We start from the raw sequence: 26,667 nt of genomic DNA on the forward strand, positions 1-26,667 counted from the left end.
ATGTGTACACCTAGTTCTCATGCAGTTGCAATCAGGCACCAAAATATCTCTTTAGACCTAATATAAATGCATCTTCTCAATATATCAGAAGCTTGTAGGAGCCTATTTGCCTTATTTTCTTTTTTTTATTTAATACCAAAATCTCTCAATCCTGCCCTCCTTTCTTCTATCAGCTGAGATTTTGGTCCAGGTACATAAATTTTAACTGAATCCTTTCTTACTTTGTCAGTGTGTTTTAATGTTGTGTTTTACAGAGGCCAAGCTATTTGATGTTACTATGAGGATTCTCAACTACAACTTCACTGATGATTTCCATAATTCCAGCAGCTCAGCATATGAGGAATTTTCAAGACTGTTGCTTACAGAGGTAAAATGACTACATCTCTGGGTAATACATATGGGTTTTTTTTCAATGTAAAATTTATTTAATCTAATAGAGGATTTTATGCCTGGATGAAATAGTCCTTCAAAAATCAGCATACAATTTCCTGTGACCTTTCTTTATAATTGCAACAAAATTCAACTGACTAGACAGATCAAGCCCTTGGCCTTGTTAGCAATGAAGCCAGTGAGAATTTTCCTCTGCAGAAGAGTGGAGGAATTATAAATGCAGGCATGCAACAGGGGCTCCTTTCCTTGGATCTTTAATTTGGCAATAAACTCACGGTAAATTAACTTGAGGCTTTTAAATGGATTATTGAAATGGCATTCCTGGCATTCATTTCAGCACAGTCTGCTCAATAAATGTCTTCCTCCTCTCAAATAAATAGTTCTCTGCCTGCTGTCTTTCTTCTTTCAGGGAAAGTGTCTGGGTCAGGCTTTCCTCTCCTTGCCTGCACACATGTGGCCACTGTCCACAGTCAGGTGTAATCAGCCTGAAACAAAACCTGAGTCGTGAAGTCTGGTGGCAGCTCTGAGCTTCCCAAAAAAGGGAGAGGTTTCAGATGGAGCACATTTCCTACAGTTTTGCTGCACAGAACAGGGCCCATACAGAGGAATTGGGATCTCCACCCAACACAAGGCTTCCCCAAAACAAAGGGTGAATTGTAATTGTGTTTGAATTTAGATGCAAGAGAAAAACCCAAAACAGTAATGGAGCTATACATTCAAGGGCAGCAGAGGAGAAGCATTTGCCCAACAGAAATTGCAAGTTGAACCTCCTCACATGGCTTTATTTCCCACTGTTGCAAATTATTCACTTTTGTTGTGTAGGAAGATTTTGGTAACTGAGTCTTCTCTGGGATTAATGCAGACCTGATTGGCTTCATCAGGATGGGAAGGAAAAGGAGCATTGCCCATGTGTTGCTTCTGCCTCCTTGGGTGTTTGTGAGCACAACATCCCCCTCTCATTTCTTCTCTCCTCATTTTCTTGCCTTTCTACCCTGATGTGAGCTTAGACCAGCTACACATTTTGTTTGTAGGGATCTTTTTGAGCAAGCTCTGGCTGAATGGGAACAAAGCTGTGCTGCTTTATGGCTCTGGATTCCTGCTCAAAGACACACTTTGAGGTGTATGCAGCAACAAAAGGCTCAAGCAAGGAGCTGCCTTCTAGATATGTAAGGTGAAACTGCCAGCTCCTGCACAGCTCAAATACTGACAGCAGTGTGCCAGCTTCAGTGTTCAGAGTAATGCCATTTGTTCAGCTGGTTTGGTAATTAACCATGATGTAATAGTGATGCTGCCTTGAAGCTGGGCTGTCTCAAACACATTTTTTGAAGTTATCCACCCCCATTATTCTTGTCTCTCATCCTGAGGTTTCTTTATTATTGGACTGGGCTGCGGGCTGAACTTGAACTGGTGAGTTTCAAATGCTCCCTGGGAACTGAAGCCATGGTCACACTTGCAAATGAAACAAAATGTATATGTGACATACAGAGATAACATCAAGGCTCTGCTGCATGCATTTACCAGGACAGTTCAGCTCTGCTGCAAGCAAAAGGGGCCAGGGGGAATTCTGCTCCCTTGTGCCAAAATTTGGAACTTGGTCTGTAATAACACCAGTGGTCAGATACAGTTTTCAAAGGTATCATAGAATTATGTAATCACAGAATGGTTTGGTTTGGAAGAGGCCTTGAAGATCATCCAGTTCCAAACCCCTGCCATAGACAGAGACCAAGTTGCCCAGAGCCCTGTCCAACCTGGCCTTCCAGTGGTGGAGCATCCCTAGCTTGACTGGGCAACCTGTGTCCAGGCTTCACCACCCTCAGAGTAAAGAAGTTTTTCCTAATAACTAATCTAATCCTACTCTCTGTCAGTCTGAAGCCATTCCCCCTTGTCCTGTCACTCCAGGCCCTTGTAAATAGTCTTGCTTCGTCTTTCCAGTAAGTTCCCTTCAGGTACTGGAAGGTCACAACTGAATCTCCCCAGAGCCTTCTGCTTTGCAGGCTGAACAATCCCAATTCTCTCAGCATTTCCTGACAGCAGAGCTGCTCTGATCCTGCTGCCTCCTCTGGACTGGCTCCAGCAGCTCCTTGTCCTTCCTGTGCTGGCCCCAGGGCTGGATGCAGCTCTGCAGGTGGGGTCTCTCCTGAAAGGGGCAGAGGGGCAGAATTCCCCCCTCTCCTGCTGATTTTGAGGAAGCCCAGCAAACAGAGGTTTTCCCAGTGCACACAGCCAGGGCATGTCCAGCCTCTCATCCACACTCAAGTCCTTCTCAGCAGGGTTGCACTACTTTGTGCCACAATAATCTCTGAAAAATAAGATTTCAGAAACACTTTGGAAATTTTCTTTTTCCAGCATCTTCTATGCTGTGCTTATATAAATATTTAAAGAGGTACTTCTTGGCTCCCTAATCATCAATGCTTGTCTCCTTTTGCTCAGCTTGAAAATTCATTCCCACCCAACATTTCTGCCTTGTACAAATCTGGGAAGCTGAAAGTGCAGATTGAATCCCTGGCAGCAGGAAGCATCATTGTGAGGCTCAGAATCACCGTGCAGGATCCTGAGTTTCCAGTGGATGCCTCCACATTTGCCCCAGTGCTCTCCTACCTGCACAATGGCTCTGTGCTTGGGGTGGATCAGCAAAACTCTGCAGTGGAAGGTAATTTTTGTTATTGTTTTTTTCAAAGAGGAAAGCAGCATTTGTGTTTTGATCACGTGCAGTGTCACCAATATTCTTCTCAAAATAGAGAAACAAAGGATGTGGTTTGTTGAAGAGAAAACCATGATGTGAGAATTCTTCCAGGGGTTTTATCCATAAGCCCAGGAGGGTCAGACAAACGACCACTGGCTGTCCCCAGGTACCTGCAGGCACTGCTTCTCCTCACTGTGGTTAACCCAAGTGGAGCCCTTGGTTTCCCTATTCATTTTCCTCCCTCTCCTTTCTGTCCCCAGCTGGAATTTTGCCATATCTTTCTCAAGCTGAAAGGCAGACAGGATTACTGTGGAATATCTGTAGCCTCTAGATCCACACACCCTCTAGACAGTTTTGTGCTCCAAGACTGGGGGACTGTATTTGGGCCAAGGTTTGAGAAATCTAACATCTTCCCTCTAGAAACCCAGCCAGAGGAATTCCCAAATGTCCTTCCTGTGAATAGGACTGAAGAAACATGCATGGAATTTATGTTAAGTTAGGCCTTTGTTTGATCTTCAGTAATCACCACTTTTATCTTCAAAGAACTGAGTTCTGTCCTCATGTTTCCCAGCTGGCAGAGACAGCAGAGTTCAGAAAGTTGCCAAAGCCAACAGAAATGGGTTATTCTTCTCTCTTGGTGTGTTGAGCCTTTTTGAGCAGGAAAAGCTCCCTCTGGAGTTGCATATGCAGGTTAAGGAGAACAGGACAGGAAAAAACCAGGAGACAAATTGCACTTGAAGCCTACAAATATCACAGTGGCAGCTGAATTGCAAGAGGCTGATGTGTGCCAAAATACTTTGTAAGTGTTATTGATCCTGGGACCAAAAGGCTGAGGAAGAAGAAGGTGATGGCTCTGGACTGTCACTTTAGCTGCAGAAAACCAGGTGGCTTCCAGCAGCACCACACTTATCCAGGGGCACAGCCAACACCTCCACTCCTCCTCAGGGACATTGTGCTAGAAGGGTCTTGGGCCTGACTCAGCACACATCCCTTTCTCTTCTCTCACCTTGCCCCACAAAACAGATTTTATTGTCTTTATTCATCATGGCAATAAGTTTAATAATTAATGCATCTTCAAAGATGATTTCTTATCTCTACCCAAAGAAGAGTTTCTTCAACATGAGTTTCCTAAGTGGAAAATCAGGAGTGAAACACAGGAAGGAAGAATTTGTATAATGGGGTGTTTTCCTTCCTGACCCTGGAGAGCCCCAGGACATGACCTTTGGCAATAAGCCCACCCAAACCCTGTCCCCTGGATCCTCCCTGCAGCCTGGCCACCACCTGGCTGTGTGCTTGGTTTACTGACAGTCCATTCAGCTGTGAAAAGCAGGGCTGAGCAGTCAGAAGGGACAGCACAACTGAAGGGAGTGGACCAGATCTCTTTGAAGATGCATTAATTATTAAACTTATTGCCATGATGAATAAAGACAATAAAATCTGTTTTGTGGGGCATGGTGAGAGAAGAGAAAGGGATGTGTGCTGAGTCAGGCCCAAGACCCTTCTAGCACAATGTCCCATCCAGGAGCCAATTCCTGGAGAAGGCATCACCTTCCTCAAATAATCCCTTAGCCAACAACTGGTTTTAATTCCAGGACTCCCTGAATCCAGAGGGATTTCTTTGGGTTTGTTTATCCCCCATGAATCTCCCCCATCAAATCAGATAAATCTTCAACATCTGCAACATCATTTGGCAAGGAATGTCAAAGATTTTTACCCTTTGCATGTACCCCTTACAGGTGTAAAATAGGTAATCAGAGTGAACACAAAGGTGGCATTTTAATAAATTTTGGACTAGGACTGTTGGTTGAGCTGTGTGTAGGGAAGTGCCAAATGTGAAGGGCCAGAGAGGTGCCAAGAGTGCAGAAAGAGAGCTCAGAGCAGATTTTGGCTGAGATGTGATGGTTTGGACAGGAAAAAAGGGCAGTGTGTGTGTGTGGATGTGCACAAGTGATGCACCAGTCAGTGGCAGCGCTTTTACCCCATGCATGATTGAATGTGGCCATCAGAGGTGAAGGAATTTGCTTAAAAAGCCGTGCTAAGTGAGGAGAAAGGAAACCCTCAGAGACAATGGAGGCAGTGAATGTAAGTGATTTGGCAATTAGCATCTCTCAGATGGTGTTGGAAGCCACCAAGGGTCACAATTATTTCATAGCACAGTTAGGAATTAATGAGATTTCATCTCTGGTGTTCAGTCAGTCCTGCACCCTTCTTCATTCCCTCTAAGTGGCTTAGGCTGGAATAATAGGCAACTGCTGGCCATAGGCTCATGAAATTGTCTAATGGAGACTATCATGGATACAGCAATTACCCAATGACAAAAAAAAAAAAGTGAAAAGAACTGAAATATTAGCTAAAAGGAAGGATAAGCAAGCAGAAAGATGAGTGTGTGTATGTGCATGCACATGGAGTGGGATATTCCTTTGTTTCAGAGAATTAATCACCATCATTAATCTGCAAGTTTGCAGATCAAGCACTTCTGTTAATTTGTTATTCAGAGCAATTTTCTAGCCTCTGATCAGGATTATTTGTCCCAACACACAGTTTTTAGCCTCATTTGCTGCTCTCCCTCTTTCAGGGCCCTGAGGCAGAAGGTGAGTGCAGGAGGCTGTCACACAGGGAGGGCTCACCTGGAATTCACTGGAATTATTCCTGTCCAAAGGACTAACTCAGCCCTTGTAGATTTGCTGGAATAGGGTCTGAATGGCAGCACAAGACTCCAGATATAAATCCCTCAAAAGAGAAGAGACTCAGCTATAAAATAGGTCTATAACTACATGAAAAAGCCACTCTGACTGATACAGAGCAGCTGAAATCAGACATAAGGAACACCCTTAGAGCATCTTCATGCATTGATGAATCAGGATGTCTTTTCTGACACTACCAGAAAGAGGGTCACAGTTTTACAGCATTACTTTTGAGAAGAAAAATTGTATAAAAAGAGATTTTGCCCTTAGCACTTCCTCTGTTAAGAACAGAACAGTGCTTCCCCTGGGAGTTACTAGCATTTACTTTTTATGTGAAGCAGAAGATTATTTGGATTAAGTCTCTATTTAATGTTGTATCTACTGGTAACTAGTGGTAACAGATCTATTCATTACCTGATATATCTGGAGGTGCTGTACATAGAACTTGGTGAAGTGAGTGATTTTGATATAATTGTAGTACAAACCTACAGCTTTTTCTCTTTAATGTGTTTACCTCTTAAAAGAATGATTTTAAAAGTCTTTACCCAGAGAAAATACTTTTCAGAGTACAAGAACAAGAGAATAACAAAACAGTTAGTGTTCTGCATCACTCAAAGCTTGGCTGACAGGTAAATGATGAAAAAGGAAGACCACAAAAGTAAATTAAAAAAGGACTACTTAATGATTATTTCTAGCGTAATGCAGCCAGCAGGGAGGCTCTCTGACCCTTTCTCTTGTTTTGGTCCCACAGACTGGGATGAATGTGCTTCCCAAGCTGAGAATGACTGCTCTGTGTTTGCAGAGTGCATCAATTTGATGGGCTCCTACATGTGCAGATGCAAGACAACCATGGATACCAATCCATCCCGACCTGGAAGGAACTGTGAAGGTGAGAAAAAGGCTGGCATGTAGGGTTTTATTTTTGCCATGAAACATGGGAATAAGTTGTGGGGTTTTACATCTGCTTTTATAGTGTCTGTTTATATAATTGCACCTTTGCAGTCTGTGGCTGAAGGGGTATATGTGACCTGTCTCTAAATATATATATATATATGTATATATATATATGTGTGTGTGTGTGTGAATAAAATTATTCTTTAAATAAATAAATAAATCAATAAACAAATTCAGGTGAAATCTCTCTGAGATCCTCCTTGATAAGCTTGATAACTGCAAGGAGTACTTTTCCCTCTTTTGCTGTGTCTGTGGCTAATTTCCTTCCACCAAATTGATCCACAGCCTTGCCAACCAGAACAGGAGACCCAGGAACCAAATCTGCTTCTTTGTGTCAGCCCAAACCAGATTCAACCCCACAAAAATCCCGTGTTCTACATTGTGTTCATGACCATCCAAGACCTGGTTTTGTAATGCTGCCATGGGTGGTTGAGCACCCTCGGTGCCATTTTCAGGCCAGGCCCTGGTGCCTCCTCGTCCAGTTTCAGGCCCCATTTCAGGGTGTGTTTTCTGTGTTGCAGGTGAGATTGTGGATCCTCTCACCAAAACCATGGCTCCTGAAATAAAAACCAGCACGGACTTGGCTCCTGAGGATGGCAGAAGCCCTGCAGGCCCTGCTCCCACTGCCACCACGGGGACAGCGACTGCTGCAGGCCCCGCGTCTGGTGCCACCACACTCCTCCCTGCTGTGCTGGCCTTGAGTGACAAACGAGCATCCCACAGTCCCAGCAGTGCTCCTCCAACCCCTTGGCAAAAAGGTCTGTCCCCACAAATGACTTTCAGCAGGGCCAGCAGCCCCATGGCAGTGGGGGTCACCTCCAGCAGGGCACTGGCCATGGGGACAGTGGCTGCTGCAGGCCCCGTGTCACCACACTCCTCCCTGCTGCGCTGGCCTTCGGTGACAAACGAGCATCCCATGATCCCACCAGTGCTCCTCCAACCCCTTGGCAAAAAGGTCTGTCCCCACAGATGGCTTTCAGCAGGGCCAGCAGCCCCGTGGCCATGGGGGTCACCTCCAGCAGGGCACTGGCCATGGGGGCAGTGGCTGCTGCAGGCCCCACGTCTGGTGCTACCACACTCCTCCCTGCTGCGCTGGCCCTGGGTGACAAACGAGCGTCCCACAGTCCCACCAGTGCTCCTCCAACCCCTTGGCAAAAAAGGTCTGTCCCCACAGATGGCTTTCAGCAGGGCCAGCAGCCCCATGGCTGTGGGGGTCACCTCCAGCAGGTCACTGGCCATGGGGGCAGTGGCTGCTGCAGGCCCTGCGTCAGGCACCACCACACTCCTCCCTGCTGCGCTGGCCCTGGGTGACAAACGAGCGTCCCACAGTCCCACCAGTGCTCCTCCAATGCCTTGGCAAAAAGATCTGTCCCCACAGATGGCTTTCAGCAGGGCCAGCAGCCCTGTGGCCCTGGGGGTCACTGTCATCAGGGCACTGGCCATGGGCACAGAGACCATGAGCCCATTGCAGCAAAGCTCCATGGCCAGGGCTGCTCTCCCAAACACACCCATGGGCACAGCCAGGCATGAGCAGCTGGGCTCACTTGGGCTGTTTCCAACTCAAGCAGCCTCAGCTGCCACCAGCACTCACACAGTGTCCCAGGGCAGCTCTCCAGGTGGCCCTGACACAGCTCTGCTGGCCACCAGGAACGCTGGCATTGCCACCCCCAGAGCAGATGGAGGGGTGGGAAGGGAGAACAGCTCTTGGTCTGAGGGACATTCTGGAGCCCTGGGGACACCACCTTGGCCAGGCACCTCTCCAGCCCCCAGCCTGGACCTCAGTGAGTGCACGTCCCATGGGGTCTGCACATGTGGGAATTCACCTGGGGGAGAAGCAAGTCTCACTCAGAGTTCAGAAAAAGGCATCTAAAACTATCTTTTCAATGTCAAAGTTATTGTCTTGGTGCCTGCAATTTTTTCTATGTCAATAATATTTTCTGCAGGAATTGGCACTTTCTCTTTGCTAAATGAGCTTGTGAAAGCAATTCCTCTTCCTGGCAATTTAGCAGTTGCTTTTATTGATGTTACATTTCTTCACTCCAAAAGGAGGAAGCACAATAAAAGAGTGCAGTGAAATGTGGCTCATGGCAACATTTGCTGCTTGTCTTTTTGCCACACATCCTGGTTTTTCCTGCAGCCTCTGGCACCAGGACACGGCAGCAGCAGCTGTCTGTGGAGTTAATTTAGGGAGCCAGGGAGGAAAAGGACCTGCCTTCCCATTGCTCTCAGCAGATGATGATTAGACAGAGTCCTCCACAAATCCCCTGTGAGGCAGGAGCTGCCTGGAAACCCGAGAGACACTGCTTCAAGAGATGCAATTGAGAGCAACAAAGCTGCTGAAGGTTTCATCTGTTTGGGTTTGGGCAGATGTATTGCAGTTAATTAGGGGATTTTTCTGTTGGTTGGAGCTGAATCATATTTCAGAGAGTCAGATTTGGTGTTAAAATTACAGTTCTGTTTGGGGTAGGAATGCTGCTGTCTCTACCCATCACTAAATGTATATTTTTTCTGTAGTGTGTCACTATTTAGTTTGGCTATTTCAGTTTTGCTTCTGCTTGTCTTTATTCTGTCTCTCATGCCCTCTACATCTCTCTGATCCCAAGTCACACATTCCTCTGCTCTTTTATCTCCCTCTCCCCCTGTGATCTCATGTTCCTGGTGGTCTCCACAGTTCCTGCCCCACTTCTGGTGCTCCCTCATTCCTTTCTCCCTGGAAAATGCCTTTTTCAGCCATGTAAAGCCAGTTCTGCTGCTTCTCCAGCCTCTCTTGTCCCCCCAGCCCTGCTCACCAGGTGTCCTTTCCTGCCATCCTGCCCTGCCTTGGTCAGCTGTGCCACTGCCCTGCTCAGCTGCTGCCTTCTCTTCTCTTAAAAAGATGTTTTGTTTTGTTTTTTAAATGAAAACAAAGATTTTTTTTTTATGCAAACAAAGATTTTTTTTAAGTCTAAAATTAGCTATTTTTAACTGACAAAAAGCCACATAAAGGCTGTTCCCAGCTGGAAAAAAAAAACTGAAGAATTCTACACAAAAGGAGTTCAGTTTATAAAAACTTGTTTTATATTCCTGATGAATCAAATATTTAGCCAAGTGCTTTTGCTGGGAAAGAAGCTTGTAGAGGGATTATGCCTAAGGAATAAGAGCAAGAGCCACCAGAGTGGCATCTCACTAGCCTGGGGCAGGAAATCCAGAGGGCAAAAGCCCATGTTTGGTGAGGTTTCATATGCAGCTCCTCCTTGTGGCATCATCTCTGACCTGGAGGCTCAACCTCAGCCAACTCTTCATAGTCTGGTCTTTTAAATACCAGGGGACGTTTTTATTATTATTTAAAAATTGTTCAGAACATTTTCCTCTCTCACCTGAGACAACTGAATGTGTTTTATCCCCTAAATACCTGTGCTCACATGACAGGACAAGCCATGGCAAAAAGCAAACCCAAATCCTTTGATCTGACTCTCAGTGGTGAGGATTCCTTTGGGATCAGAATTATGCTGGGATGAAGGAACCCTCCTCCAGTGGGCTCAGGAGGTTCAGGCAGGCATTTCTCCCCTCCTCTGTAAAGCTTTACCTGATTACTATTTCCTTTCCTCTAGTACCTGTCCTGGTTCAAGTGATTATTTTCCCAATGTGAGTAGAACTTGGGTGTAAAGTGGTCCACAGAGATTATGCAGAACTTTATAATTCCTCCTGTTTCAAAGAAAGCAGCTGAAATGGCAGATTAAAACTGAATATAGGAGTCAGACAGTCTCAGAGCTGGAACCTGGTGCCTGATCCCCTGTGGAGGCGCAGTTGGGTGTGTGCAGGGAGGAAAGCAGGTTGCTACAGCAGAAAGCAAAGACTGGTAACGATTCAGAATTTTAAACTGAATCCTTAGCCAGATGATGAAGTTCTTGAGGTTTTTGATGAAGACAATCTTGTATTTATATAAACCATTGAAACATTAGGTTTTGCTGTGGCAGGAGTGATGATTTGTTAGGAGCTGGGGGCAGAGTGAAGGCAATTTGCTGGCAATGGTCACAGCATTGGATGATTGCAGTCATCACTAAATGCATACCAGGGCACAAACCATGCCTTGAGAAGCCCTTTCTCTGCTCTCTGATCACTTCAGTGTCTGTAGTAACAATGCCAAGCCCAGAGACACTGGGAAACACAGAGAAATCAAGAAATAAACTCAAAATGTTTGAGTCTGCCTTGATGTCGTTCAGCAGAGTGAACTAGGAGGGAAGTGTACAAACCCTGCTGGGATTCATCTCATCCCACCACAGCTGTCCAGAGTGTAGATGTGTAAGCTCAGGCAGCAGCCCAGCCTTCCTCTGAGGCTGCAGGGAGGATTTGGTGCTGCAAGGGTTTCCCTCTGGAGGGACTGGTGGAACATCCAGCTGAGCCTGGGAGAGCAGTTCCAGTGCCTGAACAGAGCAGCATTCCAGACATCAGGAAGGATCCCAGGCAGAGCTGGCAGATATGAGACCTGCAGGAGGTCAGTGCCTTTCTTGAGAGCCATCTGGGGCTCAGGCAGGGCAGACTAAGATGCTGGATGATTTATTTTTAGAATTTTGGGGTTTGGGCTACATTTCAGAGAGCTGGCCTTCTGCTGCTATAAGTTGATTCATGTGGCCACCTGTCCATGGGCTGCAGCCCATAAAGTACATATTATATTTATATATGATATATTTATAATCTATATATATATATTATATTTATATAAGATATTAATATATTTATTATATTTTTCTTACCTTGCAGCCTTCCAGAAACTTAGTGGCACAGTTCGGATAACAAACATGGAATACTCTCCAGGCTTTAGCAATAACATCAGTGAGGAAAATCAAACCTTTGCACAGCTCTTTGTTGCTGAAGTAAGTGGTGAAGAAGGAAGTGACCTGTTACCTGTCTCAATAAAACCCTGTGTATGGTCTTTTTCCCCCAAGGCCTGTATAACTCATGTGTGTCCCTTGATGCACCTGTAAGGTTTGGCTTCCCCTGACTGCCTGAGGCTGCAGGATAAGTGTGCAGCTGTGTTTTAGAGGAAGATCAGGATTTTGGGATTCTCTGGTACCTCCATGTCCTCTCCCTCTCATACCTAGGTATATTGAATTATTGATCTCCTCCAGGGGTGTGGTGGAAAGGTAATGGAACCAGCAGAGTGCTCTGATACCCTTGCCCTGAACAGCACTATCCTAATTAGCTGTATCATTGTTATTATCCTTTGCAGCAGTACCTCAAGGCTGACAGTTCTTGTAATCATCCTGGATTTTGTAGCCCCATATCTGGGAAGGGAGTGGTTTCTTGAAAAGTCACCTCTGCCCTCACTTGTAATTGGAGTTCAGGATATCAAAGCACAGCCTGATATCTGCTGTGCCTTTAACCCTCTCAGCATTCTGGGGTGTTGCCTTTGACAATATCTTATATTGCAGTGAATTTGCCAGAAGTTTCTTCCTTCTGGTGCCTCCTCCAACACACCCATGCCTGGAAATCCACTGGTTATGCTGGGCTGCCTTACTGCCTCTCTTACCACCCCTTCACTGTCTGTGTTTTCAGAGGCCTTGAGAAATGTGGTGATAAATCCATCACTGGCAATTTGATGGATTTTCAAATCCTGCAGAGGCCTCCCAAGACTCACTGGGGACAGAGTCACCACTGGAACACAGCTGGCACAGGGGCACAGGCCAGCCTGGGGTCACAGACAGCTGCAGGGAGGGAAGAGGGGGATCCATTTATCCATCTTGCACATCAAATCAGTTTCCCACTGGTTTGCACCTTTCTGGGTGTGTTAGCAGAGCACAGCTTTCCTGGAGCTGTTTTGGCCCCAAGCTGTCACATCAGAAAAACTGTGACAAAACGAGAGTGATGTGATTAGCAAAGTGAAAAGGGAGCAATTCTCCACTGACCTCTCTCTCATTCAGCACCACGCTCTGCCCGAGGCTATTACAGAGCAGCACAGTATTGAAATGGACTGAAATTAATGTATTTCCTTCATTCAGTCAGATATCTTAGTCCAGGAATATAATAGAATATATTTAGAAATAAATATTTAGGAAATATATTATATATATTTAGGAAAAATATAAAATATTTACGAAATATATATTATATATATATTTAGGAAAATATATTTAGGAAAATATATTATATATTATACATTATACATTATATATTGTTATATAATATATTTAGGAAAAATAGAAAAATAATTGTAAAATGGTTACATGTAAAAGAACAAAAAATTGTAAAATGGTTACATGTAAAGGAACAAAATGAAGTTTTGTGTCAGTTTTACCTGGGTCTCAAATTTTCAGGCAGTAAATGATCATTTGGGATTGTAAGGAACTCACTCCTTTTCCCAGCACTCTGGTTTTGTGGATCAGCTGGAGAGATGTGTTAGTGTTGATTCCTTCCACCTCTGAGCCACTGTAAATGGGCTATAATTGCATAGCTGCTGTAAATAATATTATAAATATTGTATTTCTAAATGCCAAAGAAAATTTAGGAGACCAGAAAGATCTGTATATTTTCTTTTCAGGTTATGAGGATGAGAAATGGATCTTTTAAAGTAAATGAGGAAAGTTTTATGAGCTTTAAAAGCACTCTCAGGTTCCAGTTAAATACAGTTTGCCAAACATTTTTTTAAACCTCTTTGGAGTCATAATCTACAATTCAAAGGATTTATAAATCCTAATGTGTATAATGTTCTTAAGCCCCAGCACTTAAGTGCCATGTGGTTAAATTGGCAGCACAGCAAATGGAAATATCATCCTTTAAATAATGAGAAGGAGGTAAAAACTTGATGTGGCAACCTGCACTGTCATTGTCCAGGCCAGTTCCACCACCTTTCTTGTAATGCCACTTAAAAACAACAGAGCTAAAGGCAAAAAAACGTATTTAAGTCCTGGGGTTTGTTCAGCTTGTGTTTTGTAACACCCCAAGGAGGATATCATGGCTTGTCCTCAACAAAATGTTGGGAAAGCAAAAAGTTTGAGTTGAAAATACATTCCCTGAGGTGCAATAAATTCCCAAGTGGAAAACTTGATTTGAATTTGGGTGTCTTAAACTTAGCTGAGTGACAAAAGGTGTGAAACTAATAAGTGATGATGCCTTCAGAGTGACCCCCTCATTTGGAAGGCACATGGCCTGAGTTTGTGTAGCTGAATGCACCTAAAACAATTGTAGTTGAAGATACATGAATGTGGAATGAGTGTAGGAACAGGGATTAAGGAATTTTCACTATTCCAGTGGAATTTCACCCTTTTGTTAATTTGAGTTTCTCCAGCTCCACATCCTGGAAGCTGCTGGTGATGGTGGCTGGGCAGATGTGTGCTCTGGTACCTTCTCCCTCAAGGTGCACCCAAACCACACACAGTAGGGAGGGGTTTTTTTCCTCTCTGAGTGAAAAAACAGTCTTCAAACAATATTCTGTTCAAATTACTGTACCTTTTACTTATTTATGCACAGTTTCCAGACTGTCAATGCATTCCCTGCTTAGATTTCCTTTGTGTGCTATAGAAATTGCAGATCTAATGACAGACCTGAAGATAATTTCTCTTGTAAGAACTCCCCATACTCAAGGGTATTATATGTTGAATATTTCATTCCAAAAAGTTCCGTTCCCACACCCCCATCCCGTTGTTTTTTTTTTTCCTACCCCTGCTTCATCAAGCAGGGCTTGATAACCCAGGGTGTGGTACCTGTTGGGAAATCCCGGAGCCTCTTGGATAAAGGGTTTTGTAGTGTCACCTAGTGGCTAAATACAAATACTGTGAATGTGCCCTGACACTGTTCAAGCTCTGGATCCTGTTTTGGGAGGAAAAATAGGAATAAGGATAGAAACAAAACAAACAAACACCTGTAGCCAGGTGAGGGTCAGGCTCTGGTCACAGGGAACAAGTGGAAATGGCCTCAAGCTCCCAGAGGGGAGGTTCAGGTTGGCCATAAGGAGGAATTTCCCCATGGAAAGGGTGCTCAGGCCTTGGCAGGGGCTGCCCAGGGAGGTTTGGAGTCCCCATCCCTGGAGGTGTCCAAGGAAGGCCTGGATGTGACACTCAGAGCTCTGGGCTGGGGACAAGGTGGGGATTGGTCACAGCTTGGACTTGATGATCTTAGAGGTCTTTTCCAACCTCAATGATTCTGTGAAAAAGAAGAACTGATAAAATAAAATTTCCAGATAGGGAAAGAGGATGAAATCAGGGTGGGATAAGAGGATGTCACAGGTTTAATGTTGAGAAATTCAGACAAAAATTATGGCAGCTGAAAACTTAGGTCTGACCTCCAACTTTTCAGTACCTGCTTGTGAAACAGCAGAAAGAGAGAGCAGAAGGAGCCCAATAGGCCCTGTCTTGGTGAAATGGGAGATTTGGGGTCTGACAAGGACAGTTTATGTTCTCCCCAGGTGTTCAGAGGGGAGCCAGGTGTCTCCATGCTCCCAGCTCTGCTCCATGGGGCACTCCCAGGTTTGCTGTGCGGGACTTGCAGGCCCAAGGCAGCTATTCCCAGGGGCACACAGGGGTTTGCTCTGTGCCATGTGGCCTTGGCACCCAGCACAAGAAACTCACCAGCTCTGGGACTCAGGAAAGGGCTGCAGGACACCTGCAAATCCTGGGACCGTCTGCAGGGCTGGGAAACAGACAGTGGGGAAGTCAGGGCTGGGTAATGCACGGCAGGCAGGGCACAAGGCTGTGCAAAAGCTGTGAGAATCCAGCACTAAAAGCACCAGCTCTGAGCGTGGGTGCAAGGCAAACAAGGCTTCTCCTGGTGGCTCCCAGTGTTTGCCTCTTCCCTGGGCTCTTCCTGGTGGGAATCACTGCTGGCATCCCTGAGAATCACACACTGAAATAAATTGTGCCTTAAACTCATGGCTCAAATCCAGCCCTGCTGCTCCAGATATTCCCTGCAGAAATCAGGGAGAGTAAGAAGCAGTTGGAAGTGGCCACAGTGTGGCCCCCACCTGGGCCCTTAATCCCCTGGTGTGGGCATTTAGAAAGAGGTGGGTATTGCTTGGCTCTGGTGAGAAATCAGCTGGAAGGCAAAGCTTGAAGGTCAGCTGCTCCAAGCTGTAATGTTCCTGGGCTGAGAGAGCCCTCTGAGCAGTGTCAGGAGCACCTTTGCTTCCACCAGCAACTCCTTGTACTGGATTGGATTCCTTGGATTGGATTGGATTGGATTGGATTGGATTGGATTGGACTGGATTGGATTCCTTGGATTGGATTGGAATTCCTTGGACTGGATTGGAATTCCTTGGATTGGATTGGATTCCTTGGATTGGATTGGATTCCTTGGATTGGATTGGATTGGAATTCCTTGGATTGGATTGGATTGGATTGGATTGGATTCCTTGGATTGGATTGGAATTCCTTGGATTGGATTGGATTGGATTGGATTGGATTGGATTGGATTGGATTCCTTGGATTGGATTGGAATTCCATGGATTGGATTGGATTGGATTGGAATTCCTTGGACGGGATTGGAATTCCTTGGATTGGATTGGATTGGATTGGATTGGATTGGATTGGATTGGATTGGAATTCCTTGTACTGGATTGGATTCCTTGGATTGGATTGGATTCCTTGGATTGGATTGGATTGGATTGGATTGGATTCCTTGGATTGGATTGGAATTCCTTGAATTGGATTGGATTTGATTAGAATTCCTTGGATTAGATTAGAATTCCTTGTATTGATAGTATTGGATTGGAATTCCTTGGATTGGATTGGAATTCCTTGGGTTGGATTGGAATTCCTTGGACTGCCCCTCTCCCCAGAGGCATTTTGAGAGTCAGAACATGGGAGCTCCCCTGCAGTCTCCTCCCTCCCTCTCTGTTACCAGAGGCAAGGGCTTGTGCCAAATGACAGATGAGATGTCTTAATCGCTTGGCTCATTTAATATTTATGGTTAAATGTGCACCACATCCTTCAGCTGCTCTGGATTGAAAATGTTACAAAGCAAAAAGGTCAATTTTGTGCTGCTTCCCTCCAGAGCAGGAAGCACAACACTCATTTCTGAGCAGTGTACACAGCCTGGAATGTAATTGTTCCATTTGCCCATCCCCACATACATTTGTTTTTATTCCAGGTGCAGAAATCTCTGCCCCTGGAGGTGCTCCAGCAGATGGATGCTGGTCTGATTAAAGTGCTGCTAACTGGTGTTACTAATGGGAGCACAGTGGTAAGTTTCAATTTGCTGCTTGCAGAAGAAGTGGATGTCCACCATGTCATCACCACTTTTTGTGAGGCCTTGGAACACAGCTCCTACTTCACCCTGGACAGGAGCAGCCTCTCCATACACGGTGAGGAGCAGCTTGTGCCCCAGTAATTCTTCAGAGACAGATAAATGGCAAAATCTATTATTAATCTGTGTCTTCTGAGGTGAAAATACCTGTAAAACACATGGATGAAAAGCCTTTCTCTCTCCTTATGTTGCTCCTGCTTACCCATCCAGTAAATTTTTCAGAGAGCACCCACAGGTGACATAGGAAGTGAGGTACCACTGATCCAAAAGGACAAAACCAACTGGTCTTTGTGACAATGTCTAGAACCAGATTTACAGAGAAAAAGTCAAGGAGATGTTAGAGGTCATGGATTGAGGGGTTTATAAGCTACCAGTGGAAATGAGTCCCTGAACACAGCCATAACTAGCACTGTTTAAAATCATTTTAAAACATATTACACTCTGCTTTGCACTAGTAATTTTTCCCTGAAATAGAAATCCCAAGAAATGAATGAATATGTGGGTTCTTCTTCACTGGGAATAGTTGTTTTCCTCACACACCTGCGGGTCTGGAGCTCAGGTGAAAGCCCACACTTTGCCAAGCCCAGCATGATGGCTGATTGTACAACTTCTTTTCTTTTAAATGTAATTGAAGGAAGTAACAAAAAACATTAATCTCCTGACAATGAGCAGCTGAATTCTGTTTCACAAGTCACTTCTGAAAAAAAAACCCCACAACAATACTGTATCCCTGACACGATCCATTTGTTCTTTATGATAAGCTGTCAATTAGAATCTCATTTATTACAAAATTACTTCAGAAACATTTATGCTCTGCTCCATGTTTTTTTTTCCTGTTACACTCACAGCTGTAAATCTGGAAAGTTACACATCCTGGTAATTAGAAGGATCACTACTCTCTTGTGGTGGTGCTTTGTAGAGTGCTTGGCCCCCTCAAACCTGGGCTAAAACAAAGAGTTTGTTTAGGGACAGGTCCTCATAGAGCAGGTGGCTGCTGCTGCTGCTTTCTGAGTCCCACCTATGCTCTGGTTTGCTCCCGTTTTTAGACTTTGGAAAGAGAAAGAGAAGTAAAAGCATGGTTTTTCTCTCAAAAATGAAAGTTTTGGCTGGGTAAAAATTAAGACAGCAACTAGATTACAACCTGAATCAGTGACACAAACCTTTGCTTCACTCATGCTGGGCATTTACTGAGCATCTCCTCAGAATTGTGAAATGGAGGAAAAACTGTGGAGGCTCCTGGGGTTAGAAGCATCCCCTTGGGCAGTGGATCACTTTGGGAATGGGAATGTACTGTATTAATATTTAATGCTGTAAGGTTCTTTTAAGAGTTCTGTTTCTCATACTTGTCACAAAAATTAGACAGGATTGTCAAGATTCTTAGTGATTTTCATTAGCAGTAGCAGTGGGGACAGAAGAGGTAATAGAGAAAATAACAGAAAATACTTGATAGGTGGCTTGACCTCTGTATGGCAGCAGGGAGAGAATGCTGATATTACAAACTACATTTTTCTATGAGCTGATTCATCAAGCGTTTCTTTCCTCAGGTCATCTGTTAGCTGCTGTATGATAGGTCTTTAATTTCCTAAATTCTCTTAAGCTTCTTCAGTAATTTATATTTGGTTTTGTAACAACAATGACAAGGAACATTTTTTACTGAAGTCACAGTGATTTGTCAATTGATACCAACCTTTGTTCAGTTTTAACTAAGATATTAATTTGATGATAACCTTTTGGGAAATCCAGCTCTGGAAGAGCTCCAACTTTTATTTTCCTTTCTTTATTGTGCAAATCAGTGACTTTTCATTTGGGGCATTTCTGGAAGCTGGGCAGTTCCATAAGGATTTATATATGTGTACAGATTTCATATGTTGCTTGGGAAATAGGTGGTATTTTTATGTTTTAGCCACTAACATTATTTAGAGAAGTTTTGTGCAATGAGACACATTGTTTGTGCTTCCCTGCAAATGGAGTTTATTATCCTGATTCTCTCTCAGTCAGTGGTGGGTGAATACTCAGGGTGTAACCCCAGACCTGTGCTGGATGTTGGGTGTTTGACACACACTGACCTGAACCTGTACTTCCCTTTTTCCCCACTTTTTTCTTCCTGGAACCATTACAGATTGCCACTGACAATTATTTATTCCTCTCTCTCAGGACACACCTGCAATATGGGACTGCCACATGAGGTTTATCCCATGCATCCCCCAAAATGAGTTTCCCAAAGCACTCAAGGTCCCATCTTTTGGGTAGTAACTGGTCACAAATGAGCCTGTGCTTTTTTATCAAACTCCTGGTGATGCCCCCAGCCAGAACTGGGCAGTCTCCTACAGCTCCAGGCAAAAACATACAAGCATTTGCTGAGCAACCTCCAGTGGGGAATATTGTGCAAGCACTGATCTTCCAAAAGCTGTATGTACATGTGTTTCACACTAATCAATGCAGCTGCCAGGAAATAAAGCACTTCAGCTTTACTGATGGACAGGCACTTTATGTGTCTCATGGGCTCCTTTCTAAAAAAAACCCCAGCTTTGGCAGTAAGTAGAGCAGGTTTAAAGAACAAAAGAAACTAGTTTCCTGCCAGTAACTGTGAGTTTCCTCCTAAGAGTTTGCTTTTGCCTAATGAGACCAATCTCAACATGTAAATTACAACAGTACCTTTATTTTTGGCTCTCTTCAGCATTTCCCTTCAGCCAGAAGGCAACAGTGACAGATAAGAAACCTGTGAACAACACAGTTAAACCTGTGAACAGCACAGTTTTACCTGTGACATCTCTGCAAACTTCAGCTCATGTCTCCTCCCCTGCTTCACTGGACTTCTCTCCTGCTGAGCACAAAGCTCTGGAGGACCCCATGTTCTCCAGCACAGTGCTGAGTCCTCTCACCATGGATCCCATGGCAACTCCTGATGTTTCTCCTCGAGCATCTCCAGCCCCCCTGGCCAAACCCGCCCAAGAGGTTTCCATTAAAGACGCTGTGAGTGTGTTTTGTGAGATTGAGAGGATCATCCTTGCCATCCAGAGGAGGTTCTTGCAGCAGGAGTCTATCCCAGAGAGTTCCCTGTTCCTGGGGGAGCCTGGCTGCAATGTGAGCACCAGCAATAGCACCCACGTTGTGCTGCAGGCGGGCTGGAGCGACTGTGGCACCCAGGTTGAGACCGTAAGTCCTCTGATAAGGGAATGCCAGCAAGCTCTGGAGCACTTTATTTCTCTTTCAGGAGGGGAGAGGCAGTGGCAGATCCTTAGCCAGATGTGCAGGCTATTAGCTGCTGAACTTCTGTTGGAGAAAGAAATCCCCTTCCTGTGATGGAAAGTTAACTCTGTCACCAAAGAGAAGAGGAATCTTTGAGGTCAGGCAGCAAAACTCAGCGGCCTGTCCAAACTGAGAGCCACTTCCCATGCCTCTTCTGGGTTCCCTTTGCAGCTGTCTTTACTTAAAAGTAATTTCATCACCTCATGCTGACAAATACTTCAATAGCTACCAGCAGTGGGGACAAAGAGTGACAGCTCTCTTTGGATCCCAAACCAATGGCTATGTTCAGACCATGCCAAAGTACAGAAACTCCCTCCTGGAGCAATGACCATTGCTAAGGAATGATCATTGTCCCATCCCTGGAAGTGTTCAAGACCAGGTTAGATGGGGCTCTGGGCAACCTGGTCTAGTGGAAGATGTCCTTGCCCATGGCAGGGGGTTTGGAACTTAATGATTTTTAAGATCCCTTCCAGCCAAAGCTGTTGGTGGAGTTCTGTGATTCCATGTTATGACAAAAAGGAAAAGGAGGAAGACTGGTGTATTTTCTTTGCCTTCCTGTACAGCAACAAAGATACTGGAGGTTTAATCTGTTTGATTTTTGCTGTCAGGAGAATGAGGAACAGCCAAACACCTGAAACTGGAAAGCTCTGGTACAACCCTGGAAATATTGATGTGTTTTCTCCTTTCTGTGTGCAGAACATGACTACCACTGTGGTGAGAACCACCCTTCAGAATGATGTTTCTGCTCAGGGAATAATCCACCACTTGAACATTGCCAGTCCCATCCACTGTGTGTTTCAAAATGATGTCTTGACTTCCTCTGGCTTCACTGCAGAAGGGTGAGGAAATTCTGCTTTGAAATTCTGCTGTGTGGCTGAGTGCTGCTGCATTGGGAAACCCCCAGGGGCTGTAGCACTGGAGCAGTCTGCCTTCCTGGGAGTCCTGTGCTCAGAATGATGCCTTAAGTTTTAGCTGTTATATTTTTCAGATGCTGTACTGAATTAGTGTATTACTCTGAACTCCATGTAGAGTATTTGTAAGCTCTCTTCACACTGTGGTCAGACAAAACAATCCTTCCAGGCCTGAAAAACAAAGTCATCATCACAGCCTCAGGTCTGAAAAGTATAAACAAAAGTAAATTGGGAGGAAGCAAACTGAGGAAATGTGACTTAATTACTTGGACAATTAACCTCTGATATGCAAATAGACCAAACTTGTATCTGCCTGAAAAACTCATGACCCTCATCCATCTTGGCTGTAGCCTCTGCCAGGCTCCTGCATGGCCCAAGATGTGTTTGTTAAAGGCCTTTAATAAATATCCACTTTATTCTCCAACTCAGTCTAGCCTGTGCTCTAGGTAGCCAATCCAAGGCATCAAGGAGATCCCTGCTGTGTGCTCCTCTCCTACTCCTGCTAATGTGCCAGTAGATCCAACAAGCTTGGCCTTTACCTGGCTAAACCACAGGTGGAAATTATCCTTTGGGAACTGCTGGTTCAGGAGTCAGAATTCCTGTCTCCTCATCGCCTTCCCGGGCAATCCCTTGTAGCAATAACAGCATTTTTCTGCTTTTGGAGCACATCCATTGTGTTTCTTTCCACCTGATGTGGGCCTGTAGATTGCTATATGGCTTCTGAGAATGGCAGTTTTTAACCCCTCACAAATCCTTATTTGGTCAACTTGAAAAACCAGAAGATACATCATGCAAATACTTTTTGTTGTTGGGAAATGCCCCACCTTCAAGTAAGATGGAATCAGAGCCACACTTCACAGAAAATCAAGGCTGTGCTGACAGAAAATGTGACAGCCCAAGCCTTTCTGTCATGGGGAGTGTCCTCCCTTCATACAAGTGCACCTCCTCTCCTGCCTATCATCCTGCTTCAACTATTGGCACCAAATCCAGTTCCTGTTTCCTAGCCCTGTCCAGAGATTGTATTTTCCTTCCTATTCCCCAGCAAAGTCTTTGTCAGGCCACTTTTCTTTGAACTCTAGAATTTTCTCATGCCTTTCACTTTCTGTTCAGATTTTCCCCATCTCATTTTTTTTTTGCTCTTCTCTTCTGCACTAAGCTTTTACTGTCCTTATTTTGAGCTTTCAGAGAGCTCATAGCCTTGTTCCCCTTCTGCTCCACTCTGGTCTTTCTCTCTGTCCTGCTTGAATTGCTGAGACCACCCTTTGGATTTTCCCACTTGTGTTTCCATTCTCTCTACCTTCCCAGCTGAAAATTCAATGCTTTTTCACCTTTCCTTTTGAACAGTGTCCTGCCATCCTGGTCTGCATATTTTAAATATGTGGGAAAACAGGCACTGGTTTTAGACTTGCAGAAACTTACAGTCAACTTTGTGGTCTTTAAAAAAGGATAATTGATTTTTCAGACTTTACACCATCTTGGAGGATTTGCATGGATCTGGGTACTTCAGAACAGAAATGCAGTTGTTCATTGGGAACTCCCCAGTCCCCAGAAATTTCAGTGTCTCTGCCAGTGAGGATGTGCTGGTCGAGGTGGGGATGCAGAGGGCAGCCAGCCAGCTCAAGGTGCTTCTCACTGACTGCTGGGCCACTCCAACCAATAATTCCATGGATTCCCTGGCATTTGTTTTTATCAGCAACAGGTACAGCAATGCCATTTGCAAATACTTTGAGCCATGCCTTAGGTCTTACAGTGGTACTGACTAATCATGTGTTGTATTTTAAATGACTTTTGCATGTGTTCTCATCATTCACATGCCCAGCCCCTTTCTATCTGGCCTGCTTACACCTTCTTTGAACAAGAAAGGTAGATATGAAAAAGAATTTCAAAGGGCTATGTGAAAGTTTTTTGGGTTTGGTCATCTTCCTTCCAGTTTTGTGAGGGAATTGTGCTTTTAACCTGAAGAAATCACTTGAAGGTGATTTTGGCAGTCAGTAGTGAAAGGGCATTTGAGAAATGGGTGCTTTATCTCCTGCTCTATGGTTCAGAGCTTGTGGTTGCAGCTTTATCAAGAGCTTATGTGTCTCTTGTCAACAAAGAAATAGGATATTTAATTCCTCACACATGATATTAGAGCAGCCTCTGGTGAAAGAGGAAATTTGTTTCTGTCTGGATCCCTGACCTCACCCCAGTTTCATATTTCTTAGGCTCACCTTAAAATACAGAATAATCATTTTGCTCATCTAGTCCTTTAAGTTTGAGGGTTTTTTCAATTTGTGTTTGGTGAAGCCAAGTTTAAATCCTTCTTTCTGTTACTCTTTCCCTCCTTCTCCAGCTCTCCAACCACATCTCACAGCTCCTGTTCCACTTGGTTACTGTGAGACTAAAGCAGCAAAAAGCCCCTTATCACCACTGCACTGCCAGAGCTGCTTCATGAAGGGTCTGGCTGTGACTTCCTAAAGGAAGGCAAGCCTTAAAACTCAAGCTCTGTGCTATAACCAAAACCTGCCTTCTCTAGCCTTAGCTGCTCTGTGTGGTTTTTGTCTCCCTTTTCAGCTGTCCCATCCCAAATACTTCCACCATGCTGCTGGAAAATGGGAATTCAAGCAAAGCTCAGTTTAAGATGAAAATTTTTCCCTTTGTCAACCACTCTGTGGTTTACTTACACTGCAGAATTCGTATTTGTATGGAGTCACCAGGAAGCACCTGCAGGACTGTAAGTGTTTTGCTCTATTTCCCCCCTTAAAAATATTTTTTTCTCAGTGCCATATGGAGTCCTGCAATGGGATAGAAGGAGTAATGTTTCCAAACAAGGTTTAAAATAACTCTAGAGTTTTCCTTTGTTCTCTGCTGAGAGCAGAGAGGAATGGGGAAACACCACAACCATGTGGAGGTTTCAGTTTTTCCTCCTGTGGCTCATCTCCTAGAAAAAAGCATGGAGCTCACACAGAGCTGGGGAACCTGAGAACTGGACCTTTCACTCATTTTAAGGATGACTAAAAAGCAATGAAATTAGGCTGGGTAGAAAAGTGTCAGCTCAGATGGATGTGTCACAAAATAGGAACTCCCAGAGTAGCAGTGTCAGAAGAATGTCTGAGTAAATTTATATATTTTTCTGTCCTTTTTTTCCTTATCCCCAACAGATTTGCTTCTTCAGCTGAGAGTTTAGGTGCCAGGAAAGGAAGCTCAGTGTCATTAAGTTTCTAGGGGTGTGACTTTTAATAGAGATTATTATGGCTTTTTACAGCCTGATTGCTTTTTAAAGCAATAATCCAAACCGTGTTCTGACAAGAACTGCAGTTTTTAACTGTCTGTGTTACAAAGCATTGCATTGTTTCTTTTTACTTGCAAGTAAGTGATACACAGCTTTATCTGAAAATGTGTTGCTACCATAGAAAGAAGGAAAAATATGTTTAACTGATGGCTTTTTTTTATTACTAACTGACACTTGGGAATTCTCCTCTTCCTCTGCCAACGTTCCTGGCTCTTTTCCTATCAAGGATGTTTTCATTAGCAGTTTGATATTCCCTCATTGTTTAACACTTTCCTCTAGCTCTAAATAAAACAGTTTAAACTCATTATAAAGCAAAGGATCTCTTCCTAAAGGATTTTAAAAGGCTACCAGAAGATGCTTGTTTCCTTTCTCAAAGTATAAGGCTTCCTCCAGATTAAAAAAAAATAAAACAAAAAAAAAAGTAGGGACAGGAAACATGACTGACAATGTTAAGATGGCTCCAGTTTTTGCAGCTGAGTATGAATATAAATATATATATAGGATGCATTGTTCTTTCTCCTATGCAAAATTTATCCCTATTCAGAAGTGCTTGTCTTCCCCACACCACAATTTAGCCTCAATTTAGTCAACTGAGGCTAAACTGTGATGTGGGGAAGAGAAGCACCAGGCACATCTACACAGGGCGAGCAATGGCTTTTACAAAGGGAGGAGGAGCTGCAGAAGGTGCAAAGATCAAGGAAGAGGAGCAAGAACAGAGGATATTTGTAAATAATGTAAGATGGCTGGGAAAGTGCCCTGGGCCTGGGATATGACCCCTTAGATCTGTTACTCTGGAGAATAGGGACTTTCTTCAGGGCAGGTTCAGCTCAGCTCTTCACCCACACACTCAATACTTACATCTTGGATTATTTCTTCTTACTCAGTCTATTTATTCCTTGTTTTCTCTGTGGAAGAGAGTAAGGTGCTCTAAAGTTTGGAGCTGAAAAAAATGGACTGGCTGAGGAGGAAAGCAGTAAGAAATGAGTGAGAAAAATTACTTTGAATGGGAAGAGGAGTGATGTGCCACCACCATGCAGATGTTTGCTGGAATGTGGCTGCTCCATGGCCATGTGGAACCAAAAATTCATTGCCACCAGGGAGCAACTACATAAATGTGTTCTTTAATGGATCCACCTACCTGGGAAAGCTCCTTGGGAGCAGACCAAAGTCATAAATAACCACATGGGTATTTTTCTGGGGGCTGACCCAGCTGAAGACGCTGTTGCTGGCAGGGGATTGTAGGGGTTTTCCAGGGCAGCCAAACTGGTAACTCTGATGGGACATTCTGGTGTAAACAAGCTGGTAAGACACCCTGCTGATTTTGTTAGTCATGGTGTGATGCTGCCACTTCTCTGGGTTTTTTTTGTGCCCTTCCAGAAGAGCCACAGTACCCTTTGAATAATGCCAGGAGGTTTTGGTTCCCACCAGGGACCTTTGGGCTATGACTTAAAATGAAAAGGCGACAAACAAAAAAAAGGAAGTGCACAGAAAATGCCTGTGAATGTGCTGCCAGGACAGGGATTTCAGCCCTGTAGTTTACCCAGATTAGTGGTTCTCTTGTCACTGAAGCTGTGGGTAGCTTCAGAATGACACCTGGCTCAGCAGGGTCTGAAAGCTGCTGCTGCTTCTGCTGGTGCTGGCTGCAGGATCTGCTGTGCCTGCCATGGGCAGCACAAACATCCAAACAAAAGTGCCTGCAAACCCCTGGCATTAGTGATAAATTTACTCTCCCAAAAGGTTTCTCTAAAACAAACAGCAAGTTAATGAAAAGGTTGTCTGTGTGAAGTGTCTGTTCACAGCAGTGTGTTCCAGTGTGACTAATTACAGATTTTATACTGATTTTTCCCTGATGCCATTTCTTTTGGTGCTAATTTCAGTTTAACAGAGCATAACATTAAGAAACAAAAGCTGGTTGGTGAGAGTAGCACTGGGCTTTCACAAGCCCATCAGAAGGTTTTGTATTTTGCATTAATAAGCCACATGACTTGTTGGAGTTTGAATTGATGTTGCAGAGGTGCCATGCGAGGGCTCGGCTCCTGAAGGCTGGAGAAACCATCTCCCTGCACAGAACATCCTGGGGACCCCTGTGTAAATCAGCTGGTGAGTTGAGAACAGACTATCATGCCAGGATTGTTTTGTGCTGGCCTGTGACACACAGGGGGTTTGTGCCCCTCTGTGTTCCCTGGGAGCAGGCATTCCTGCTGGAGCCACGTGGCAGCCTGGAGAAGCAGGTGCCCTCCTTGGAGCAGGGACTGTCACGTTGTCAAGGGAATGTAGAAAGGAAGATAAAGTGCTTTTGTGTGGCTGTTT

The 26,667-nt window shown here is 44.4% G+C and overlaps 1 protein-coding gene across 1 annotated transcript in view; it reads left to right on the forward strand.

Annotated features, from left to right (window-relative positions):
- The window catches only part of UMODL1 (uromodulin like 1), a 51,344-nt gene that overhangs the window by 20,526 nt on the left and 4,151 nt on the right, over nucleotides 1-26,667 (forward strand). Inside the window, exons 9-20 of the mRNA XM_071431117.1 lie at nucleotides 255-367; nucleotides 2,821-3,040; nucleotides 6,509-6,646; nucleotides 7,233-7,461; nucleotides 7,641-7,777; nucleotides 11,452-11,564; nucleotides 16,771-16,984; nucleotides 19,604-20,082; nucleotides 20,872-21,014; nucleotides 22,549-22,785; nucleotides 23,640-23,799; nucleotides 26,370-26,457. Coding sequence (XP_071287218.1) covers nucleotides 255-367; nucleotides 2,821-3,040; nucleotides 6,509-6,646; nucleotides 7,233-7,461; nucleotides 7,641-7,777; nucleotides 11,452-11,564; nucleotides 16,771-16,984; nucleotides 19,604-20,082; nucleotides 20,872-21,014; nucleotides 22,549-22,785; nucleotides 23,640-23,799; nucleotides 26,370-26,457 — 2,271 coding nt within the window. The remainder of the gene's footprint in view (nucleotides 1-254; nucleotides 368-2,820; nucleotides 3,041-6,508; nucleotides 6,647-7,232; nucleotides 7,462-7,640; nucleotides 7,778-11,451; nucleotides 11,565-16,770; nucleotides 16,985-19,603; nucleotides 20,083-20,871; nucleotides 21,015-22,548; nucleotides 22,786-23,639; nucleotides 23,800-26,369; nucleotides 26,458-26,667) is intronic.

The sequence above is a fragment of the Agelaius tricolor genome, unplaced genomic scaffold (assembly GCF_023055355.1).
Source record: "Agelaius tricolor isolate 1412-34295 unplaced genomic scaffold, bAgeTri1.0.p SCAF_7, whole genome shotgun sequence".
NCBI classification, from domain to species: Eukaryota; Metazoa; Chordata; class Aves; order Passeriformes; family Icteridae; genus Agelaius; species Agelaius tricolor.